Source organism: Lepidochelys kempii, chromosome 6, assembly GCF_965140265.1.
Source record: "Lepidochelys kempii isolate rLepKem1 chromosome 6, rLepKem1.hap2, whole genome shotgun sequence".
Taxonomy (NCBI): Eukaryota; Metazoa; Chordata; order Testudines; family Cheloniidae; genus Lepidochelys; species Lepidochelys kempii.
Genome location: NC_133261.1, coordinates 131,736,301 through 131,762,095, shown reverse-complemented (window position 1 = coordinate 131,762,095; position 25,795 = coordinate 131,736,301). Strand labels below are relative to the sequence as shown.

The window sequence follows — 25,795 nt, the reverse complement described above, 5'->3', positions numbered from 1 at the left end:
CACTTTCCATAGTCCATCAGAACTAGAGAGCTGCTTGTTTGGCCCCTTTCACCTCTGTTGGCACAGGAACAGCAACATTCTTTCTCTGTTCTAGCAGAGCAGACTGCGACCCTGAGCCACGCGAGCCATTTACTAACTAGCAGAGCAGACTGCGACCCTGAGCCACGCGAGCCATTTACTAACTAGCAGAGCAGACTGCGACCCTGAGCCACGCGAGCCATTTACTAACTAGCAAGTCTAAAACAAAACAGAAACCAAAAAAGCAAAAGAAACAACAATAAAAGACAAGAACATGCAAAGCACCTTATTTTTATGTCTATTCTGTTGCGGTCCAGTAAAGAACAGTACATTATTTTGATTGAGTTTGAAAAAGAAACCTTATGTAAATATATTACAGTGATTTGGGTGTGTATCTGTGCATATTTATATGTTTTTCCTAAAGTTAATTAAATATTTTAGAAAAAAATTGTCAGAGCAGCCACCAATAAGTGTCGGTGGCCACACTTTGAGGCTATCAAAAAATGTGTTGAGAAACCCTGTGCTTTCCTTCCTTCACTGCTTCCACGTGTCTCCCCCCAGCACTGCTCTCTAGGCTCCCTGCTAATCTTCCCTTCCTAGCTCTGGAATGTGACATAAGCCCCCTTCCTCAGCCCTGCCTTTGCTCTCACCTCATTGTGTCCCAAGTTGTTCTCTGCTTTGGGCTGGCCTCCTCTGATGCGGGGAGTTGCCTCAAGTCCCAGTGAGAGAATACTTTGAAAAGTTCCCTGGCATCTCTGGGCCCTCACTTTACTTGTAGCAGATACCTGTAGCAGATTGAACAAGCACCTGTTTCGTTTGTCCCAATTGGCTTTTCCCCTAGTGTGGAACCTAGCTGGAACCCAAAGAGCAGCATCTGAAATATCCTCTTTTGTGTAATGTCTTTTGCAGCTGCCCGAAGGACATAGCCACCTGTGCCCAAGTGAGTCAGCAGAAGGCTGAAGAGATCTACCGCTATATCCGTTCTGGCTTTGACTTGCAAATGCTGCCTGAAAAACTTCACACCAAAGGGAAGAGTAACACGTAACAGCAACACACTGAGAGAAACACAAGTCTGGACTCTGGAACTTTGAGGCAATTTATTTTTAAACAATGCACTTTATTATTGTTACATATGATTCACTGTAAAATATGTAAATAAATCATTGCACAAAAAGTATATTTCTTTATAGGTGGGAGAGGGGATGTTGAGTTGTGCTGCTGTGACAGAATGAGACAGTATCTACGATGTTGGTACTTGGGGGAAGCATTTGCTGGACCAGGTCCACTCTGGCCATCCCTCTCTCTCTCTCAACAATTTTTGGAAGAACAGATCTGTCTTGCATGGTAACCTATGTGGCTCTGTCCTTCTCTAGTGGCTGGTCCATACACAGGAACGTATGAGTCTACTTCTGCCTCTGAGCTACAGAACCAGGCTTCTTTAATTTGGTCAGTAAAACTTCATATGTTTTGCAAGGGGCATGACATTACATCTCAGCCCCTCCACTACAGTAACGAGATGGTACTGCTTTATATTTTTTCATAGCTAGATGTTACTTGAAAGGTGTTACTGTATGTATGCCAAATATGGGCAGGGATCATGTCATTCAAACTTTCCCTGGCAGATGCCCATCATGTGGGCAAGCTGATCATTGTGTAAAGATGCCAAAATGATTTCCAAAGCCATCTGAATTCTCCCTGTCTCTTACTAATAATACTTGTAGCTTATTATGACATCAGGGTTACAGCATTGTTACAGCTGAACTGGTTAATAATGGAGGCCTAAATAGCTTGTCTAAATGAAGCAAGGTTGTCAGCTGAGTGGTAGTACACATGGCTCCTCTTGTCGAAAGAATGTAGGATTAACATGCTGTTCATGAATTCTAACTACTTGTCCACATAGAATGGTCTGGAACCACAGCTGGACAGTGGGATTCCACAGGTAGACTAAAGTTGGAGCCTTTGCTTTGCTGGGTTATGGAAAGATAGTAAGCGCCCCACCAAACTGATCCTTCCACATCTAGTACATCTTCAAACTGAGTTCTCACATCAAGAGTAAAAACTTTAGTGGCTCATTGTACCCAATGGCTTTCCGCTCTTGAAACATTATTCAAATGCAGAAACATGATGTAAAAAGTTTCGATATTCCAGTACTGATCCATTTGTCGTTTTGTTCTTCGGCAATATGTATCCAGGAACCATTTGACTCAATGATACACACCGATGTTAGGGAGCTTATTCCTTCACCCACTTACTTCCCTGGTCCTTCTCGCATGAACAGAGAGCAACAATACCCGAAGTCCAAAGGTGCAAACAATTCAATGTTTATTGGGGTGAACTTCCAGCAAGCATGATTCCAGTTTCCTTCCTTAGTGTCCCCCTTCCCAGCTCTGACACCACAGAGCTTTACCTGTGTCCCTGTTCCCATTCCCCCCCTTAGCAAAACATGATTCCAATTTCCCCCCCCAGCCCCATTCCCTGTTCCCATTCCCACCCCCTTAGCAAAACATGATTCCAATTTCCCCCCTCAGCCCCATTCCCTGTTCCCATTCCCACCCACTCACTTCCTGATTGACTGCAGACTATATAGTAAAACTTGAGTTCTGCTTAGCTATACCTTAACCAATCATTTTCCTGAAATTTAACTAACCAATCCTAACATATTGTAACATAATTATGTAATCAGTTATATCCCACCATCTTAATTAGTTTACACCCAGCAAAATTAATTATACAGCAGACAGGAACAATCACAGAACCAGACAGAGATTATACAGACAAACAATAGCAAAGTGGGAACTATAATGACAAAACAATACAGAAGTGAGGATTTCACATCCCAGCTATTGATAAGTGAGTTCTTGCCAGACAGGGTACTATCAAACTAAGTTTCCTTTTACATTTTCTAGGCACTTCCCTTTCTCTGGAGGCGATAGGCACTATCAGGACAGGATTGTATCCTAACAGCCCAATAGCACCTTATTTCAGTGACTAGTTTGGAATGTGAGGAGATGACCGGTCGTTTCCCAGCTTATGGCTGCCTCTGCTGCTTAGCCAAAGGCCTTAGCCTAAGAACAGGGCCTCAGACTGTCACAGGGAGAGAAGGCCCTTACACCGGCAGACAGTGATTTTGATTCTTTCTTTTATACCTCTAATTAGCCAAGTGATAAGAATACACCTAAATTCTTAGAGTTTGGCCTTTACAGACAGGCCTGAATATCTATATCCTAACACCCAGTATGGCCAGTGTTTTCTGGCAATGAAAACGGAGTAATTTTGGGTATGTTAATACAAAAAAACGCTAGAGGCAGCTATGTTGGAGAGATGGGGGACAGATGTTGGGCACAGAGGCCTCTATCCTAGAGCCAGCTGTGTGCAGAGGAGGACAGATGCTGGGCACAGGGGTACAGCCAGGCCAGTTGTTTGTGGGGGAGAGGGGCGAGGTGCTGTGGACGTTGCCGAGAGCAGGTGCGAACGCCTTCCACTCAGCGGCATAGTGAGAGAGCTCAGCATCCTGCTGCCAAGTGCCCTGCCCACCCAGGGGAGCTCCATAGTGGTTTTGCCAAGCCCAGGCTTGTGTGAGGAAGGGAGAAGCTGGCGGTGAGTCGGAATATCAGCCAGGGCCCAGCCTCTGCCCTGGGAATGAGTCAGGTGTGTCTGGGGAAAAATCTGAAGGGGGGAGGGGAGGGAATGTGACCCTATGTGCCCCACCCACCCTGAATTGCAATTCCGGAAATGAAGAATCATTTTGGAAAAAAACATAGCAATAGCTGCAATTTCTGTAAAACACTAGCCCTCATGCCAGGCAACCACGCTCAGCATGTTGCTGCCACCTTGTGGAAACTGGTGGGGGGGGAATCTATTGGTAGATGTCTTCCCTTGCTTAATATTAGGAGGATGAGTGAAGATAAAGACTTTTAAGAAAGATTCTGCTAATGATATCTCAGTGAAAGCCTTCCTGTTTCTTTTCCACAGCAACCAGAGTTTGATTTCAGAAAGACAATTGTATGGATTTTAAGGTAAGCAACAAAAGTAGAAATCCTTGTTGATGAGTGATTATTTCTAACACATGGTATTGAAGGCCCGGATGGCCTTTCTAAAACCCATTTGTTCATCCCAGGCCCTGCTGGGCTGCAGAACAAGTTACAGTGAAGTTTGGTTAATAGTGGAGGTCTCCATAAGCATTGTGGTTTGCATTTAGTTCTCATAACATAGATCTGATGTTTAGTTACACTGAATCATGTTTAAATTTTAGAAAATGGCTCTACCCCATTGCAGTAAAATCTCATGGTAGGTTCTTTTAAATGGCGTAGCTTATTGTTAGGGCCCTACCAAATTCATACTCTGATTTGGTCAATTTCACGATCATAGGATTTTAAAATCTATAAATGTCATGATTTGATATTTAAATCTGAAATGTCATGGTTTTGTGACTGACCCACAGGGTTTGCAGGGAGGGGAGGCACAAGGTGATTGGAAGGAGGGATGGGGTTTGCCAACCTTACTTCTGCACTGCTGCTGGCAGCAGCGCTGCCTTCAGAGCTGGGCGGCTGGAGAGCGATGGCGGCTGGATGGGAGCCCCGCTCTGAAGGGAGAGCCACTGCCAGCAGCAGCGCAGAAGGAAGAATGGCCTGGTGTGGTATTGCCCGTAGGGCTGTCAAGTGATTAGAAAAATTAATTAGTCATGCTGTTAAACCAAAATAGAATACCATTTATTTAAATAGTTTTGGATGTTTTCTTTTTTCAAATATATTGATTTCAATTACAACATAGAATACAAAGTGTACAGTGCTTGCTTTATTGTTTTTATTACAATTTGCACTGTAAAATGATAAACAAAAAATAGTGTTTTTAGTTCACCTCATACAATACCATAATGCACCCTCTTTATGGTGAAAGTGCAACTTACAAAGGTAGATTTTTTTTTGTTACGTAACTGCACTCAAAAACAAAACGTAAAACTTTAGAGCCTACAGGTCCATTCAGTCGTAATTCTTGTTCAGCCAATCATTAAACAAGTTTGTTTACGTTTATGGGAGATAATGCTGCCGGCTTCTTATTTACAATGTCACCTGAAAGTGAGAACAGGTGTTCTCCTGGTACTGTTGTAGCCAGCATCACAAGATATATACGTGCCAGATGCATTAAAGATTCGTATGTCTCTTCGTGCTTCAACCACCATTCCAGGGGACATGCGTCCATGCTGACGACGGTTCTGCTCAATAACGATCAAAAGCAGTGCAGACCGATGCATGTTCACTTTGATCGTCTGAGTCAGGTGCCACCAACAGAAGGTTGATTTTCTTTTTTGGTCATTTGAGTTCTGTAGTTTCCACACTGGAGTGTTGTTCTTTTAAGACTTCTGAAAGCGTGCTCCAGACCTCATCCCTTTCAGATTCTTAAACCTTGGATTGAGTGCAGTAGCTATCTTTAGAAATCTCACATTGGTACCTTCTTTGCTTTTTGTCAACTCTGCTGTGAAAGTGTTCTTAAAACTAACAACACGTGCCGGGTTATCATCCGGGACTGCTATAACATGAAATATATGGCAGAATGCGGGTAAAACAGAGCAGGAGACATTGCACTCATTGGAAGAGAATTGTCACAAATTTAATTAACAGGTTATTTTTTTAACGAGTGGCATCAAAATGGAAGCATGTCCTCTGGAATGGTGGCCGAAGCATGAAGGGGCATACGAAAGTTTAGCAGATCTGGCACGTAAATACCTTGCAACGCCAGCTACAGAAGTGCCATGCGAATGCCTGTTCTCACTTTCAGGTGACATTGTAAATAAGAAGCGGGCAGCATTATCTTCTGTAAATGTAAACAGACTTGTTTGTCTGAGTGAATGAGTGGACTTGTAGGCGCTAAAGTTTTACATTGTTATGTAACGGCACTCAAAAACAAAACAAAGAAAATCTACATTCATAAACTGCACTTTCACGATAGAGATTACACTACAGTACTTGTATGAGGTGAATTAAATACTATTTCTTTTATCATTTTACAGTGCAAATATTTGTAATTAAAATAATCAAGTGAGCACTGTACACTTTGTAGTCTGTTGTAATTGAAATCAATATATTTGAAAATGCAGAAAAATGTCCAAAAATATTGAATAAATTTTGATTGGTATTCTATTGTTTAATGATTATTTTGATTATTTTTTAGAACATGATTATTTTTTAGGCTTAACTGCAATTAGTCAACAGCCCTAATTGTTATCCTTCCTTTTCTGCTGCTGCCTGTAGAGCTGAGCCCTCACTAGCAGCTGCCACCGTCCAGCAGCACAGAAGTAAGGGTGGCATGCTGCTGGCAGGGCCCTGTCTTCAGAACTGGGGGCCTGGGTAGCAGCTGCTGCTCTCCGCCACCCACCTCTGAAGGCAGGTCAGAAGGTTGGCAATACCATGACCCCCTTATAAAAACCTTGCAACCCCCAGCAAACCACTTTTGGGTAGGTCCCTTCAGTTTGTGAAACACTGGTCTTCTCCATTAAATGAGTATAGTATAGGGTAAAAGTACACAAAAGACCAGATTTCAGTCTGTGATGTGTTTTTCATGACCCTACTTATTTTGCTCTTCACTCTCCCTTCAAAAAGGAACAAAGCTTTAACTGCTACCATGGAAGGTAAAGTGTATAGAACTATGTAACTCTTTCCCATAGAGATTGTGTAGAGAACTAGAAAGTTTGAACAGCTGTTTTTTTTTGGGGGGGGGGGGGGGGAGAATGTGTGCTAAATCAAGAGGAAAGATGGTGGTGAGCCCTAAACCCATATTTAGGGTTACCAGAACATACTTAGTAGTGGTTCACAGTCAAGCTGGAAGGGCATATATTGAGTGGGGTCTTGCCTGGATCTGTTTTGGGTCCGCTTCTGTTCAATATCTTCCTCAGTGATTTAGATAATGGCATAGTGCGTACGCTTATAAAGTGTGCAGACCATACCAAGCTGGGAAGGGTTGCAAGTGCTTTCGAGGGTAGGATTAAAGTTCAAAATGATCTGAAGTAAATAGTGAATTTCATCCTAAGGACAAAAGCCAAGTATTCCACTTAGGAAGAAACAATCAGTTGCACACATACAAAATGGGAAATGACTGCTTAGGAAGGAGTACAGCAGAAAGGGATCTGGGGGTCATATTGGATCACAAGCAAATATCATTCTGGGATATATTAGTAGGAGTGTTGTAAGCAAGACATGAGAAGTAATGCTCAGACCTCAACCCTAAACAAGCCTCTAATTACCAAAGCAATGGACTAGCTTCCTTACAGCAAGCTGTTTCCTACAGCAGCCACAGCTCCTGCCTCAGTTTGTTCCACTGTTAACTAAAATCTGTGCCACCCCCTGCCTGACCTTTCTGTTCTAGTGGTGTCTTCTACCCCTGTGCCTCAGTCTCTAATTAATCAGGCAACAGTCCAGGAAATAAGTTAGTGTGGCTCAAAACTCTACTTTACTCAAGTACTTCACACAAATTTTAAGTTTAAGATGTTTGTTTTAACTCTACCATTTTCATTCATATTCTGTGAATTCCTAATGAACTTGCTCCATCAGTTACCTAAAGTGAAATATTTTTTCCAACTGAGATTTAAGTCCTACCTAACAGCTTTCTGAAAAGGTCTGCTGCTGTTGTGGGCACAAATGCAGGAGGTCTAGGTAAGATCTCTCTAATGGTGAAATTGGTTGATTCCACTCCCGTCACCACAACCAAAACTAGACATCTGAACCTCATAGAGCTGTAGCTTAAAACGAGTTGAATTGCCTTTAGTTTCCCTTCACTGGGGTATGTAGAAGCATCCCTCAGCCTATCAGAGCATAGTGTAGAACAGACTTGCAGCCTGTGATATCAGTCAGCAGTTATATGAACTTGGGGGGCTTTAATTCCTGCCCTGTACCAGGGAGTCTGGCAAAGTCTGCCTACACCTCAGGAGGCAGAACAGAACTAATCCTCACAGCAAGCTACAGAAACAGATCCTTAATTAAGCCCCTTAGCTTTGCATAAAGCTAGACTGAGCATGGCCCCAAACTCTGCTTATAGAAATACCTGCCCCAATTCACCCTGCACTCTAGCTCTGTCTTTAAGAGGAAAGTAACAGCTAGGGACACATTAAGGCTCACTAGGGTGAAAGCCTCCCTAGATAGTTCTGAGGATATTGCAATTAGGCAGATAGGTGTACCTGCTGTTAGGCCCTAGGTGCTGAAAAGTAGGACTTGTGTTTTCTTCAAGCCTCATATACAGATCCTACATGGCCAGAGATCCCTCCTTCCCCCAATTTAAAAAGGCTTTATTAAAAAAAAATCCTACACAGGTTTACAACCTTAAGCAGCTGGTAATTAACTGATATAATTACACCTTTAAATCATTTACTATAACAATGACACAATCATGAAACAGTTTGAGACATTTGAAAAGCATTGAGAAGAGTTATTTAATAAAAATACAGGTGGTTTCAATATAGGAAATTAAAAGGCCATTTCATTACAAACCCTATTGGAGGTTTATTACACTACCATTTTTAAAACATCATTTTTACCTTAAAAGGAAAAAACAACTTTTGACACTAATTGGTATTTTATAAATTTTCCCCAGAAGAGGAAGTGAAGTGAGAGGTACACCTTGAATTGGGACAGAGTGTTTCAATTTACACAGAAGATCAAGCATTATTAATCTCCTCAACAGGCATGAATGAAACAAGACTGGAACATAATTGGACACCTTAAAATACTACAGGCCAAATATCAGTGTGTGAAGGCCAAGTATGGGAGTACAAGTTGAAAGGGGTGGCTTAAGCCCCTTGGAATATTTTGCCCTTTAATTTAGTAAGAGTTACAGTAAATGTTAAACTATTTACAACCATGGACTTGGTTAAGTAGAAAAATAGGAATCATCTTGCTCTTCTTCATCAGACTGCTCTGCTGCTTCACCTACGAACAGCTTCCCTATAACAGAGTCATTCACTGCACCTGCAACAAGGAAAGCATTGGGGGAAGGTTGACTGGAGTAGAAGAGCGCTTATAGAAGTCAGATACAGCAAGTGCAAGCAGGAAGTGAATTGCTGCTGATTTTACTCCAACTTTAGGGAGCATGCTGCTGCACTCCTAGCTTGAAGGTAGCAATCACCTTCAACTCAGCATCTCAAAGGATTAGGCCTGAAATAAGGAAAAGCAGCAAGGATAACAAAGCTCACCTTGATCAAAGGCAAATGTGGTGGTTCTTCCAGTGGCTGGAGTGGTAAACACAGTTCGAGCCTGATTTAAATGACAGGGGGAAAAGTTTACACAACTTTGTCCATTTTTGCATCAACTATAAGGAAGATACTAGTTCACTATTAGAATGCAATCATGTGTGGTGTAGGGCCCCATTCAGTAGCTGGCCTCAGACCATCCACCAGATTGTGTCCTCCAGGTGAGACAGATGGGGGAGCACCTACTTTGTGGATCCCACCAGGGCTTTGGCATGACCTAGGTACCAGGAAGCAGTCGATTTTGCACATGCCACCGGAGGGAACTTAGGTGCCGTAACTGTGGGGTGAGGCAGCAGCTGAGCTTGGGTGGAGAAATTTTAGGCACTTAGGGGCAGAGTCACAAAGACGCCTCAGCATTGTGATCTGGAGCATTGCTAGGCCTAACTGGGTAGGTGCCTGGGAAATCCGGGATTCACAAAGCCTGACCTTTTGCACCCAGGCTCCTACATGCTGAATGGAGGAAGCCGCACTGGAGAACGGGCTTTACAAAAATCAGCCTGCTAGCTGGCTCCTTGCCCAAGCTAGGTCCTGGGAAGTGCCAACATGAGGAGGGTATTAGGTGCCCATCACCAAGAGAGGGGCTGGGTTTAAGTCCAGGCTACAGGGATTACTTCCCTCAGCTTCAAACACTTTGATGGCATTAGGCACTTTTTAATTTTTAATAGTAAGAGGAGCTCCCTCAACTTTTATCCCAGTGGTTAGGGTACTCACCTGGCTAGTGGGAGACCTCTGGTTCAAATTACTCCCACTCCCTCCACAACAGGGGGCAGGGATTTGAACGGAGATTACCACCTCTCAGGTGAGTGCCCTAACCACTGGGCGATGGGGGAGTCCCGCAGGTGCGCCTGTTGAAGCTGTTCCATGGTGGATACCTGATGTTTAAAAAAAATCATTAGATTGGGGGACTGGACCTTCCCAGATGAGTGCTCTAACCCCTAGACTATCGCATCACTAATACTTTCTCTCTCTCTAGCTACATGATTCTTTCTTTATTTAAACCATAGTACAACAGCTTCAACAGGAGAGACAGAGAGAGCTCCACATCAGAATAGCTCATAGCTCAACAGTTAGAGCAAATGTGAGAGCTGGCAGATCCCAGCTCAAAACCTTCCTTCCCCTCAGCTGGAGGAGTCTCCTACATCCCAGCTGAGAACTGTGACCACTGGTCTAAGAGTTCTGAAGGAGGCCTTCTGTTGTGTAAGCTTCCCTAGAGGGGTCTGATTCAGTAAGGGAGCTTATCAGACTGGGCCTTGGAGGCTAATTAGGTATTTATCTGCCTCTCTTTTCTTAGTTTTTGCATCGCTCTGAGCCTTAGAAAGCTGGATGCCTGACTTGGTGATGCAGTGCACATATTCAGAGGTGGATACAGACACTTGAGGAACTTTTACTGCAAAAATGTAAGCACCAAACAAGTTTAGGTGCCTACAGGGTTTAGGGGCATCTGTGAATCCCCATGCAGCCTGATTCTGGTATTTAAGTGCCTAACTAGGCAGTTAGGTGCCCACGCCGCTTCCCGCCGCTCCCATTGGCCAGGAACAGCAAACCACAGCCACTGGGAGCTGCAAACGGTCAATGTAAACAAACTGTCTCGCAGCCTGCCCACGGATTACCCTGACAGGCCACAGGTTGCCTACCACTGACCTACAGGGCTACGCAGCCCCTGATCACATTTTCTGAGGAGCTACATTTTGGACTTTGGCACCTAAAGTGCTAGTTAGGTTCCTAGAGCCCTTTGTGGATCTAGCTCCTAGTGTTTCTGAATTTAGTCATGACAGAGAATTGCCATTTTCTGGCTAGAAGTTGTTTTCTCCAACATATAGTAAAAGCTCCCAGTCTTCAAAACTGTAACAAATAGGTCTACAATTACAGCTTTGCAATTCTGGGATTTTTCTGATTCCATTCAGCAGGAGGAACAATGCACAGGGTCTAGGGCTCCATGCTAGCATTACTAGTTTTCAGTTCAAATTACAGGAAAAAATCATTACCGATTTCTTCTTGATGTTGCCCCAGGTACCCTTCTTGCCTTGTGTGTTCTTTTGCATTCTAAACACATACTTATCATAGTCACGCCTGTAAATACAAACAGGTCAGTCAGTATTACTGGTGTATCGACTCTGTAGATTCCAGTTGGTACCATTACAGCCATTATAAATAAGTTAACCCTGTAGGCAGAAAGGTAACCAAACCATTTTAAAGAAAAACTGATACCATATTTAGTCTTTTTTAAAAAGCCAGCACTATAGTTCTGTGCATGAATTGTATGATAAACTTTATAGTAACACAGTAGTCAGAATGTGCGACAGCTCTCTGAAGTGAGAGACCAGTGAAACAGCATCCTCCTTTAAAATATAGTGCTTATCCCTTCCATTCACAAGTTAGCACTAGCTAAGCTTAGCATCCCAGAAGCTGCTTCTTCCTCAGTCAACCCCAGAAGTGAAGCCTTTTGTATTGGCCACAGTAGTAGGAATTCTACTTCAGGACTTCTAGGAACTACTGAGGGTTCTCAACCAGCTTTGGCCAAGTCTACACTACAAACTTTGCTGGTATAATAATATTGGTTAGGGATGCAGTTCTTTAGGACATTTTTATACCAGCAAAAAGCTCTACTGTAGACTGTGTAGATGCGGTTATACTACCAAAAAAGCCTCTTTCATAGATCATAAGGCCAGAACTGTGACCTTCTCAACTGGTCTCCGTGCATAACACAAGCCATAGAATTTCCCTGCAATAATTCCTGTTTGAACTAAAGCAGATCTTGATTTAAAAATTGCTAGTGATGGAGACTCCACCACAACCTTGAATAAGTTGTTCCAGTGGCTACTTATCCTCACTGTATTAAAGTCTGAATTGGTTTAGCTTTAACTTCCAGACCATGGAACCTTTCCCAATATAAGCTGTGTCTCCCCCTAGAGGGGTTTGCCAGTAGAGCTATCCCAGCTAACCTTTTCCTAGAATTCTCTGGGGTGGCGGGTACTGTGCTACCATCTAAGCCTTATCCACAGGTTGTCAGGATTACTGTAGACTTGCAGATATGCGTAATGGAGAAAGAGGAAACATCAAATGGCTGATGGCAATTCAAACCCAATTTTTACCTTAAAAAGAAACACACACACACTAAACTCCACGCATGAATGAAGTGAAAGGTGCTCAGATACATTGGCAGTGGACCACTAACAAAAAACCCCAAGAAAGATACACTACATATTTCACGACTACCCTATGCTTCATGTTTTCCACACTTAAGATGCTTTTTTGCACTTTTTAATTTCCCAATTAGTATGAAGGAATCTAGTTTGGAACTAAAGCTAAAAATGCTTAAAGTGATACAAGTGAAGTGCTGTGTTTGGCTCTTAAATCATCTTTAAATGCCAACATTCTGTTCCTCCTTTTCCTTTTTGCAAATTGCCTGAACACAACACTCATGGCTCCCCCTTCCAAACATTCAATTTGCAAGCAATTGAAAATGACAAGTTCACTTCTGAACCAAATTTCTTCAGATTTTTTGAAGAAATTCCACAGCCAGCAGAAAGACCCTGCTAAATATGAAGCTCAATCACTAATCATAAGAGTGAAAATGGGCAATCAATTCATCAATTTCTTAGATGTTTATTTTCAAATTCACATAGTTCAAATAGCATGAGCAATTTTGTTAAACATTGCTCTGTCCAACCAAAAATTCACAGGAATGCAGGATTTCCTATGCAGGAGCCTAGCTTGCATGCAAAACCAATATCCCAGCTCCAACAATTGCCCATTACTGATGTTTCAGAGGAAGGCAAAAAAAAAAAAAGCACACAAAACCGAAGAGAAATGTAACATAATGTACCTGAACAACTACAAAATTAAACACAACAGGAACTTACTGTTGAGTCCTTACAGAATCTTTCAAATGCTGGGTTTTTATTTAAGATATAAACTCTTGGTATTCACCTCGAACACTTCTTGGACCTCAGCTCTGAAGCATGGAGACAGTTTTGCTAAGTCTTAATTAAATGTTCCAATTCGCATTTCCATAAAGCTGACATATTCTTAATTCCAAGGTGCCATCCAAGCCAGCTTCAAAATATTAAATTTCTTAAAAGTCTACTCTTTGGTTGTAAAGTTCAAACACCTGGCCAGCGACTGCAATTTATATGAAAAAGGTAGAGCCTGAACAGTGCAGTTCCCTAGGGAGCTGGTGGAATCTCCATCCTTAGAGGTTTTTAAGGCCTGGCTTGACAAAGCCTTGGCTGGGATGATTTAGTTGGTGTTGGTCCTGCCTTGAGCAGGGGTTGGACTAGATGACCTCCTGAGGTCCCTTCCACCCCTAATCTTCTATGATTCTGTGATAATGCCCATCAGAACCTGCTCCCCGCCTTTCAAGTAGAAAGACATAACTGAGAAACTCTTTTGTGGCATTACACAATGAACAGCAGTTTGTAGCTCTTACCTGTTGATAGATCCCAGCATGCCAGGACTAATATGATCACACTGAGGGGTTTTTACCAAGGGGAAGACAGCTGAGGAAGGTGTGATTGGATTGCTGTCCATAAGCTGGAAGACATCATCATCTTGGCTTTCCCGAAATGTTGGGAGCTACAAGAAAATCACACCATCGTCGTCATCAATGAACTAGCACTTTTAGAAACCTATTCATCTAGGACAGTGAATTAAAGATGCACCTTACTTATTCTGCTTTCCCCTCTGTAGTCTCTTGTTAAGGAGCACAGATGAAATAGCCTGCAGCCAAATGCTTTTTTATTTGGACAGCAAAAGCCACAGCACTTTTTTTTGTTTTAGCAGACACCAAGAATATTGGACTGGGTTTTGAGAGTGAGATGGGAAGAGATTTAAAAGTTGCCTTAAAATTTTATTTAGCAGCTTTCAAGATATTTCAATCCATATTAAGTTTTCCTTGGCATAAGATGGATTTGGTTTTCAAATAAGCCTCAATTCAGCCTCCTTTTATGCATGCACAATTTTACATGTGCACTTTTTAAAAACTAATGGCTGCTGTCAGGTTTATGCTTGTAGAGTCTGTCTGTACACACGGGATAAGGCTTGACAAGCATGCATGCAGGTGTATGTACCCACAAAGGGAATACCCACCTTTAAAAAATATAATCAGACCACATAACTGTGGAATTTTTTCATCGACTACTAGTCGCACAGAAACCTAGCCATCACTTCGATCTCACTTGCAGAATAAAAATTCTAACTGTAACTACAGGGGACAGAACCTCCAGACAGTTTTATTACCTGCCTCATTTTAGATTTATAAGAAACTTCCCATCATATTCAACCTGTCTTCAAACAAGCGCTAAAACAACATCTTTCAAAATGGTCTCTGAGCCATAGCCAGGTCTGGAAGTGAATTGAAAGGGACATAACATGTCCTGAAAGGGAAAGTATTGCTAGATTTCATGTCACCTCCTCTTCAAATTTGCCCAAGAAAGTCAGATTAGAGTAGTAGCTGGGAAAACCATTACCATCAAGGTTCTTGAAGACAGTGCACCAGGATTTATTTGAGGGGCTATGTGACAAGAGGAGGCTGGGGAAATAAACCCTGTAACATAGCTATCCGTAGCTTAAAGGAACCTATTCTAGCTATTTCTTAGACTCTTCTTTGGAAGTTCAAGTCTCTGCAGTACTTTTGATTGAAGGCCAGACGCTTGCAGCAGCCAGGCATGTCTAGAAGCACATCTAGGAAACTCAAATTGCCAACACTCAGCCATAAGTGGTCAAAGATATAAGCCCTTTCTCCCAGCACAAGTCACTGACCTAAAATCCAAGAAATTGAACGGGCAGATTTTTAAAACAGAAGATTTGATTTAATATATTTTTTAAATTACAGATTTACCTTTACTCTTCTATTCTGTAGCGGTGTTGCAGTGAAAATATCATCGTGGTCATCCTTTGGCAAATGTTCCAGGAAGTCCCTCATCTGTTGTTTCCTTTTAAACGTTCCCACCTTAGCAGTTATCATTACCGGTTGTTTCTTTTCTGAATCTGCCAACATATTACATTTGTTCAGAGGTATTGGCTACATTATTTGGCCTTACAGATTCTTAGTTATAGACAATACTGTTGTGATGCACAATCCACAGTCTTACGATCTTTGGAGTTTTCCTGCTCCCTGTACTTCTAGTTTCTATAGAATTTACACACAAAAAGAAAAAAGAAAAGTCTAGCCCTTATCTCAATTGGATGTTGACTTTGCAGCCTTATGGCAGCATTGTAAACATCAATTTTTTAGCTATTTTATTGGGCAGTTAAGCAGAAATAGTCTTTGTGTTTGCATATCAGACATTAGGTTTCTGTTGTACAAAATCTGTGAGCTCAGGTGCCTTCGGCTTCATTGCGTCTCAGATCTTCTGTGCAATAGACAGAGCAGACCTGAGATAGATTCAGCAGCTTCTGGAATGCTCATTCCAGAACTAACTTTGTACAATTCAATGAGGACTCCACCCTCTGCGGATCTGAAGCCACTTAGTTCTCACAGTTGATAAATTATAGTTTGAGTATTTAACATTAAAGCTTCAAAACACAGATGGGGACTAGCAAATGGGAGATGGTGTAATGGGTTGTGGAAGTATGTATGGAACACCACACTGCCACCCAGCAGATGGCCTGCCAGGAGACGTCTGCTAGGGAGGCAGATGTGGTTGCCTGTGCCCACAATGAGTGTGTCATAATGGCGTCAGGTGGCAGGGTGCTGGACTGCCTACAGCACTCTCAGATGCAGCCTGAGACCCATTTTGAAATTCATTGGGAGGAGAGGGTTTGGCCCCTGAAGCAGTCAGCAGTGGCTACGAACAGTCTGGGAGAGGCCTGAAAGAAGCGAGTTCTGAGCAGACAAAGCCAGTGCAAGGCAGACATCAAGGGAGTGAAGAGTCCTGTTTGCAGGAGTGGAATGCGGCTCAGGATGGAAAACTGGAAGGAGAACAGATCGGTTGAGGTGGAAGAATTCTGACACCACCTTTGGAAGGAACGTGGGATGCAGTCATAAGGAAACCTTGTCCCTATGAAATATAGTGTGTGGGGGTGGTTGGGTGTGCAGTCAGCTATCATGGCTGCCAGTTTAATGACTCTCCTGGCCAAAGTGATAGCCATGAGGAAGGTTACCTTCTTGGAGATGTGAGAGGGAGCACGTTGCCAGAGGTTTTGAAGGGAGGTGGAGAGGGAAAGATTAAAGTCCCATAGATACATAGCTTTAAGTACCTGAGGGAAGCTGTTGAGAAGGCCTCTCGGGAAGTGAGCAGTGGTGGGGTCAGTGTAAACAGAGTCTACATCCACAGTGGGGGAAGAAAGGCATTAAGTGCCTCCAAAGGAACCCCGACAGAGCTGAGGGCAAAGCCCGACATTTTGAGCTCTAGGAGGTAATCCAGGAGGACAGGGATGGATATGGCTGGTATGTGGGCCACAGGTGTACCAGTAGCAAGCCCGCAGCGCCAGGTCATATGCCAGGGGGTGAGATGCGTGGGTACAGGAGTCCGAGCTTTTCCTGGAAGCAGGGGAGAATATCAGGTCCACCTCAGAGAAACTGTTGGAGCCTGACAAAGCCTCCGGGAGTGGTGGAGTCGTTGGTACAGGGGGTCCGCAACACACAGCCTGGAAATGCTGCTTCTGGAGCAGGGACGGTTCATCCACCAGAGTGGGTGGTTCGATTGTAACAAGCAGCAGAGAATGCATGTCAGACAGTTTGAGATGCACCAATGGGAGAAAGGGTACACAATGTCCTGGAGTACAGGGAATGTCCCTGTGAGCACCCGAGGCGGGCGGTGATGTCTGTGGTACCAAGTGGGCTGACAGGTGTGGAGATGCTGGCGGCATGGATGGTGCGCACCCTGGCGAGCGGTTCAGGCAGGCAGCCTTATCTTCACAACAAGGAAACACACAACAAGCCTTATCTTCACACACAGCCTGGAAATGCTGCTTCTGGAGCAGGGACGGTTCATCCACCAGAGTGGGTGGTTCGATTGTAACAAGCAGCAGAGAATGCATGTCAGACAGTTTGAGATGCACCAATGGGAGAAAGGGTACACAATGTCCTGGAGTACAGGGAATGTCCCTGTGAGCACCCGAGGCGGGCGGTGATGTCTGTGGTACCAAGTGGGCTGACAGGTGTGGAGATGCTGGCGGCATGGATGGTGCGCACCCTGGCGAGCGGTTCAGGCAGGCAGCCTTATCTTCACAACAAGGAAGTTTAGGCTGCTGCAAATGTTGTGCACCTCTTCAATTCTCACTGGGCTAACAATATTACAGGATTTACAGACTGATATTAGATTCTATTCAGCAGGGGCTGTACTGGATTAAATCCAGTGCATCACTATCAATTTACGTACTACACATGCAAGAATACCACTTCTGTGTAAGTCTACCTGCTTAGTATGGACTGAATTTAAAAAAAAACTGCTTGAAAAAATCAAAAATGAAGAAATAGAAGGAACAAATGTGATTTGGGCAGAAAGGCCAGTACCTTTTTGTCCTTTTTTATCTAACACAGTCTTTATGGCATGCTTTTTGGAACCTTTTGTCTGATGCTCTTCCATATATTTCTGTTGGCATTCTTCTGCAGATCGAGTACCCAAAGCCATTGCTACATCCAACCAAAAGCCATTCTTGTGTTTTGGAAAAGAAGCAACAGCCCTGTAAAGAGAGCAAAACATTAATAATCTATAGTTAGAAGAAATGGGTTGAACTACATGTTCATTCAAAAGTCAAACCTCTGATCTACAAAAGTCATAAGACAGACTGAATCTAACATTTAAATTGTTAGGTTTAAAAAAATGAAATCAAATTTTATAAAAGAAACTCCTTTTCTTAGGAATGTAGAAATTGCTAGACCAGACCAATGGTCCTTCTAATCCAGAATCTTGCCTCCAACAGCAGGTAGTGCCAGACAATCTGGAGGAAGGTGTAAAACCTTCATCACAGACAATCATGCCGTGACCTGCACATGGGCGGAGGTTCTTCCTAATCTCAGGCAGAGTAGTTTTTTACACCCTGAAACATGAATTTATTTCTGTTTTAAGTGGTTTTTTTTAATCCTAAAATAACTGTAGTCATTCTTATTATTCACAGAAGTGTCAAATCCTGCTCAGGTTTCAGAGTGGTAGCCATGCTAGTCTGTATCAGCAAAAACAACGAGGAGTCCTTGTGGCACCTTAGAAACTAACACATTTATTTGGGCATAAGCTTTCGTGGGCTAAAACCCACTTCATCAGATGCATGGAGTGGAAAATACTGTAGAGAGGTATAAATACACAGCATATGAAAAGATGGGAGTTACCTTACCAAGTCAGGGGTCAGTGCTAACGAGCCAATTCAATTAAGGTGGAATGGGCTATTCTCAACAGTTGACAAGAAGGGAGGAAAAATCACTTTTGTAGTGCTAATGAGTTCCATGTAATCAAGGTAGCCCATTTCAAACAGTTGACAAGAAGGTGTGAGTATCAGCAGGGGGAAAATTAGTTTTTGTAGTGACCCATCCACTCCCAGTCTTTATTCAGGCCTAATTTGATGGTTCTTGGCTTCATCAATGCCTTGTGGCAATGAGTACCACAAGTTAATTTCCCTGTAAATTTTAAGTGTTAGTTTTTATTTTTTTAACATCCCCTTCCTATTGTATTTGGAGGGAGCAAATGGTAGTTCCCACTTATCTTTATCTCATTCATTAGTTTGTGTGCTTCTATTATGTCACCTCTTATTCACCTGCTCCTTCAACTAAACAGTCCTGAGCTCTCTAAATTTCCTCATGTGAAAAATCTTTCACACTTAGAAACATTAGCACATTCAACTGAAGAATTAAAAAATCTAATTTCTGTGAGGTTTTTATACAACATATATTGTTTACTTTTTGCATATCAACTCCCACAACAAAAGTAAGTGATTTTAAATTTCTAGCTTTCCAGCACTGGCACAATGCTGTAATATGTTTGAGCTGCAAACCCTGTAAAAAACAGGAGACTCATGTTCAAGAAAAATTGGTTTAAATCAAAATTTAAAGGTTTTGCATAACTTATTTTACCAAAACCTACATTGTCTGTGTCTTTCATTTCAATTTTTTTTTTTTTATTTTTTTATTATTTTTTTTTAGGTGTACAGGATTGTATTGTCTGGAGAAATACTCAAAAGTTCACGGTCTTTTTTTTTTTAAGTCTGAAAAAGACAAAGTTCGAAATTTAAGAAACAGATAAGGACTGAAAATGAAACATGAAAAACTTGAACCAGAATAGTCTAAGCACATATTAAAGACACACTAGTGTAACTGGTACGTCTTACTCTACCTTGACTGAGAAGTAATCAAAGCGATGCTAAGCTAATCTAAATGCTCAAGTCTAATACATTGCTTAAAAGTCCAGGTAAATTACTGTTTTTTGTTACCAAGCATAACTACTTGCCTGTGTAGTTTCTGTAGTTCTCTCTCAGTCCAGTCTTCAGTTGCACCTGGAAAAGACTCCAAGGAATTCTGCACCTCTCTCTTGTCAGATTCCTTTGACTTCACCGCTGAAGACTTTGTACTGTTGGTAATCTTGCAGTCAGGTTTTTTGGCAGATACTTTTGATTTCTTTTCTTTTATTTGAAATTCTCTATCCCAGTCTTCTGTCTCGGTTTCTGACTCAAACACATATGTTGGAGGGTTAATACTCGCTTTTCTTGTGTTTAGTGTGCTGTCAATCAAAGGGGCACTGCTGGACCCACCAGCAGGAGCCTTCGCTTTAGGTTCCACTTCTGATTGTTTCTTCTGGTCAGACAGCTCTATCCTTAACTGTCTGTTGTGAGAGGAAGTGGCTGCAGAATTTTCTATTTTTCTTTGCTCCGAGGATTTTTTCTTTGTATCGCTCTGTGAACTCTTAGCATCGGAGGAAGATTTATAATTATGAATCTCTCTTTCCAAAGAGGGTTTTGTTTTCCTTTTGATAGACAGAGGGATATCTTCATTGGAGTCTTCCTCATCCTTGCTTGAGGATTCTTCCGTAGACAGTTTGTCTTGGCAAAACTGTTTCAGTGACCTTAGAGAATACCTGCAACTCTTTAGCTCTCTGCTTGAGTTTGTTTTGCAATTTCTGGTCTCAATTCCATATTTTGAAATATTTTGCTCTGCATTTTTTTCTGCAGTCTGGCTATTATATGTTAGGTTATTTTGATACAGCTTTTTATGCTTCAAGGGTGTCAACACAACAGTCCTTTTATCAATATTATTAAGTTCAGCTTCAGTGTCACTTTCATCAGGATCTGAAATAAAACGTCTAGGGTCTCTTTTGTCACTGGACCGAATTTCTTTTTTGAAATTTGCTCTCTTCTCATAGATTTTTCCTAAAAGAAAAAATATTATATACAGGTTTTCACATACACCAAAACACGTTTTACATGTGATGTAGCATTGCACACTGTTAAACAACTATACCTTACACCCCGTACAGCAGCTACATTGAACCCCTTGTACAATTGTTAAAGCTGGATGCTCAGTTCCACTTCTACTGGCAGAATCCAGTGGAACAGGATTGAGGCCAGCAGCAACTCCCCAGTGTGCAAATCCCTTGACTCCACAGAAGCCTCTCCATCAGACTAACAGGAGATTAGGGTTCCAGAGGTCAGGAGGGTGTCCATCAGTTCATGCTGGGCTAGGAAGTAGCTGCCTTAAGAAGACAGCTTTCCTCCCAAACATATAGAAATAATATTGTAAGATCAGTGGGAATTAGTGCCGCTAAGCAGCGTTAACTCTGACTCTGTACTATCCTGTCCCAAACATGAGAAAGATATGGCACAGGCAAGCTGCAGTCACCTTGCATGGACATCCCTTCCAGGTGGTGGAAGAGTCAATTGCCCAGCATTTGAAGGCTATGGTGCGACCTCATATTTAACATGAGCATTAATTGAAAATTCCACCAGGTGAATATGGCAAACTTTTCTGGGCTCTCTGGTCCATCTCGGGGGTTATGCCTCGGGAAGGTACAATGTAGTCCTATGGGCCCAATTATGCAATCTTGCATATACTTCAATTTACTGAGACTCCACTGAGAAGGCTTATATTTTCAAAACCCTTCTGGAAAGTCAGATGCTACCTAGTATATGTGTGAGGCAGTATGGTCCAGCAGTCAGGACACTTGAATGAGGAGGCAGGAGACCTAGGCTCTTTCTGGTTCTGCCACTGACCTGCTGCAGGACCCTGGTCAAGATACTTAACTTTTCTGTCTTAAATATCATCCCCAATTTTAAAGGGGGAAACTGATTTTCCTTTGTGAAATACTCTGAGATCTATGGATGAAAAGCACTAGATAAGAGTTAAATATATCAGTTATGTTGGAAGACGTTTTCATGCTAATAACTTACTGTGTATTGCACAGATCAAAGAGAAACATGGAATTTTTTTCCCCCAATCTACACCATAAACACATTTCCCCATCTTTATACTTTTCAGTTAGGTACAGTAAGAAATCTATAGAATAGCCTCACTGCATATTTCATGCTCATGGAAGTGAGCAGTAAAAATATATTTCAAGTTTAATTTAAACAACCTACTTATCAGAAAATAGATACAGTTCAATTATTAAGATTTTTATGATTAAGAGGCTTGGGAAGAGGTGTTAATAAGTAAGGCTTGAGTGGTACCATGTATCAAAGAACGTGGAAGTTTCTTTTTTTCTTGGAAGAAAATGTAACTTCATGCTCAAACAAAAAATTGAAAAAGTACAAATTTCCAGCAGTCATAGTAAATGTAGAAAAAGTCACAGGCTCATTTTTTTTATTTTAAAGAAGACTGACAAGTGAGGAAGAGACGCCTGGAGCGGGGTGTGTGCCTGAGATTGAGCCCACACCGCACTCACCCTGGGCAGCGGCGGCTCCTGTTCCCCACAGAGCTGGACCCAACTCCCTACTCCAGGTGGTGCAGCCTAGTGCACAGGTTGATAGCACCGCTCAGGTTCCGTAGGGACACAGGAGTCACCACTCCCAGGGTTGAATATGGGGAGAACTCACTCTCTCCCCACCAGGCCTTCCCCTCTTCATGGGTGCTTTATTAAAATCAGACAGAGAAATCATGGTGTCTGTGACTTTTCCACTGCTGTGACAAACTTGCAGCTCTAGTCATAAACAAGTGCAAGATTGTATGTCATCCTGATCCCTGAAAGCCCGTTCAAATCCACCTTGCTTACACAAGTCAACCTACTTGTAACAAATAAAGCAAGCAGGATTTGAACCCCAAAAATCTCAGCCACCAAATAAGCTGACAGTCTGTTCTAGATCACAGAGGACACGTTGCACTCATTACATCTGTCTCTTCAAGTTCTTGTATCAGGACATGATATTTCAATTGAGAAGAATCCTTCTCCCTCAACTGCTTAGGGACACATTCTGCTCCCTGAAGTCAATGGGGAGCCCTCAGGTCATTACAGAAGCAGAACTGGTCCACTAGGAAGTAGTTCCATTTAAAAATGCCAACACCCTTCTGCTCACAACAATTGGGGGGGGGAGGGGTGGCAAGCGCGCAGGCAGGTCTGGCCAGGAACAGGGCTCCTCACACAAAACAAATCTGCTAGGTTTCAGTTAAGTGTACCCAATTAATAGAATCCATCCGAACTGATGAGTAAATTAAGACTATCAAAACCACAAAGAGAATCTTGAAGAGTTAATTCCAACATAAAGGAACTGAACAAACATGGAACATAAAGTCAACAGAAAATGCTCAATACTCAATCTAAATCATTCAGCTACATGAGTTTTATTTTGGATAAGACCCAGCCAAAATAAAATACTCCCTTCACGCAATAAAGAATTCTATAAGAGAGGCTCTAGTTGTTTCAAAAAGAACACTAACTTTTGTTTTTAACTTAGTTTTATGGGTTTACTGTATATTTCCCAAAAGACTTAAAAGTTGATGATCGAGTGTACTTTTTCCTATTCACGCAGGCTACTTACTTTCTGCACTTCACTCAGTTTGAAAAGTGAAGCTAGACTGATGAACTTTTGTTTGTTTCTTTCCTTTTTCAGTTGTCACACACTGACAACTCCAAGTCTTATGTGTTCAGATTCACAGCATAGTGTAGCAGAAATTTTAATCAACCTGTTTCCATTTCAATTTATGACAGATAACAAATCTGTCTATTCATGAAGTTTGTATCCCTTCTCTATTTTCATACCACCTATCTATCTTTTGGGCATAAAACTAGTGGACAGTGTTGCTTTAATTATTAAAAAAAATCAACTGGCAATCAAGATAGATGAAAAAAGTTCTTAGCATCTAGCATCAACACCATCGTAGTGGTTTTGTTGTAGGCCCACATTTAATAGACTATCTTCCCCATTTACAATTACTTCGGGGGGGAAATGCACTTCATAGCTTGCAAACACATGGCCATTCTTACCTTCAGATTGGCTTTTAGTTTTTCCTTCACTTGTCTCTGTTGTATCCTCTCTGTTGTTCTTTGGAGAGCTGGAAATGGTTTTCTTTTTGGCTTGTTTATTACTACTACATACCTTGAAAAATAAGAAAATAAATGTGTCTACCAGAGATTCTACACATCAGCTATAGTAAAACCAATATGAAACAAGCAGCTGTAAATTCTTTGTGTTGCACTCTAAGATGGAGGGGTGGAGGTGTTAGTAATAAACTATATGGCACAGTATTTTGCTATACTGCATCAGTAGTATTTTGTAAATGTTGACGCTCATACAAATTCCACATGGGACATCACAGTGAGACCAAAATAGTAGATCAGGTTTCCTTTAATTTATAGGACCACTGTAACTAAGAAAGTGAGTCTCAAACTGAGGTCCATGGAGCCATTTATATCATGTTGGTAAAGCAGCAATGTATAGTCAAGCAATGGCACCCGCTAGCTATTACAGCAAAGTCCAGTCCTCTTAAGGTTTCCAGAGGCTTTTTAGATCAATTAAGCTTAAAAAAAACCCCAAAACAAAAAACCATAACAGCAGCCCCATTTAAGCCCATGCACAACTCAGAAATAACAGCATCTTCCTTTCACTTAAATTCAACCATAATCAAATTTGCCCAGTGTGTTAGAATTAGCCCACAGTTCCAAACACAAAAGACTGATCCAAACTGCAAAGTGACCAGGGAAGATCAGACCAGAAAGAGCTACAGGAGAAGAGAGAACATTTGGTCCTAATGAAAGTGAAGTCCTCCACCCACTGAGGAAATTAAATTAAACAGCACAGATAAAAAATGTTGATACCTACTGCACTGGCATGAGTTTATTTTCACCTTCTCTGTTTAGTGCTGTCCTAATATTATATTTTTAATATAATCAATATAGTTGTGGAATGAGCATTGTGAGGTTGCAAAGGAATCTCTCTCAGGTGCTTATATGGCACCCATTACCATAGTATGAGAGCGCCTCAGAATCTGATGTATTTGTGACTGGTTCCTTCCAGGGTGCCAGGTGGAACTGAGGTACCACTGAGCCCTGACACACCAGCCTGGGCTCCCTCTCACACTGTGCTTCTGTGACAAGCTCCAAAGCCCTCCAGCCTGCACTTTCACCAGCATTCACACAGGTAGGTACACACCCAACTGCAGTTACATGCAGACTCTCTAACCACCAGCTTCCCAGCCTAGGACCCCAGAGCAGTACCGTCCTGCCCTGCTCAGCTCAAATCTGGCCAGAGTATGGGTTTAATACCTGGTCCGCCTCTCCCTCCATGTAAAGAGAGCAATGCACACTTGTGGTAATCAAGCAGAGATTTTCCCCCAAGCACTCCAGTGAAAGTTCACTGGTTTGGATTAGAACATAAAATAAATGTATTAACTACAAAAGATGGGTTTTAATTGATTGTAAGTGATAGCAAACAGATCACCTAGCTAATAAAAACTGCAAAGTAAGCTTAATATACTAGATAGATTTGATATGAATAGCAGATTCTCACCCTAACTGATGGTACATGCAGACTTGTAGGTTCTTAAGGCACAAGCTACACTTGCTTTGCAGCTTGGAATCCGCGGATGCTTCATACACAGGCTAGAAATCCCTTTAGCCTGGGTCCAGCACTTCCCCCAGTTCAGTCTTTGTTCCTCAAGTGTTTCCAGGGGTGGTCTTTTGTGGGAAGTGAAGAACCCCAGATGATGTCACTCCCGGTCTTATATAACTCTAGCATATGGCAGGAACCCTTTGTCTCAAAGCTTTGGCTCCCAGACCAATTTGTGGAAAAATACTGATATCCCAAGATGGAGTCCAGAATCATGTGGCCTGGTCACATGTCCTTGTAGAGTCATAGCAGCCATTACTTACATGCTGTCTGGAGAGTTCTCAGGAAGACTCATCCAGTGGGGGATAAGCTTCTCTTAAGGCCTGTTGGTCTTCCTAATGACCCCTTACCCTGAATAGGCCCTTTACAACCAGCTATTTAGAGTAGTGGGTGTTACCCAGGTATAAACTACATTTGAAGTACAGATACATAGTCACTATTTATAACTTCAGATACAAAAGTGATACACGCATGCAAATAGAATAATCATATTCAGCAATTCATAACTTTTCCCATGACACCTCACATGACTTATCTTGTATAAAATGCATCATAATTATGCCATAATCATATCAT

The 25,795-nt window shown here is 42.1% G+C and overlaps 2 protein-coding genes across 9 annotated transcripts in view; one reads left to right on the top strand and one right to left on the bottom strand.

Annotated features, from left to right (window-relative positions):
• Positions 1–4,034, top strand: part of FANCM (FA complementation group M) — a 147,954-nt gene extending 143,920 nt beyond the window's left edge. For 6 of the 8 annotated variants that reach the window (XM_073350244.1, XM_073350245.1, XM_073350243.1 and 3 more), the window contains one exon: positions 928–1,195. In XM_073350244.1, coding sequence (XP_073206345.1) covers positions 928–1,063 — 136 coding nt within the window. In that variant the 3' untranslated portion in view covers positions 1,064–1,195. Of the gene's footprint in view, positions 1–927; positions 1,196–1,391; positions 1,462–3,990 lie in introns of those variants that run through there. The other 2 variants (XM_073350242.1, XM_073350241.1) reach the window with 2 other exon arrangements.
• A 4,330-nt stretch (positions 4,035–8,364) lies between these two features.
• MIS18BP1 (MIS18 binding protein 1) overlaps positions 8,365–25,795 on the bottom strand; it is a 34,887-nt gene continuing 17,456 nt past the window's right edge. The window contains exons 10-17 of the mRNA XM_073350253.1: positions 23,599–23,710; positions 19,636–20,551; positions 17,712–17,881; positions 15,093–15,241; positions 13,683–13,828; positions 11,239–11,323; positions 9,197–9,257; positions 8,365–8,972 (exon numbers count right to left, since the gene is read on the bottom strand). Of these exons, the coding sequence (XP_073206354.1) occupies positions 8,875–8,972; positions 9,197–9,257; positions 11,239–11,323; positions 13,683–13,828; positions 15,093–15,241; positions 17,712–17,881; positions 19,636–20,551; positions 23,599–23,710 (1,737 nt within the window). The 3' untranslated portion in view covers positions 8,365–8,874. The remainder of the gene's footprint in view (positions 8,973–9,196; positions 9,258–11,238; positions 11,324–13,682; positions 13,829–15,092; positions 15,242–17,711; positions 17,882–19,635; positions 20,552–23,598; positions 23,711–25,795) is intronic.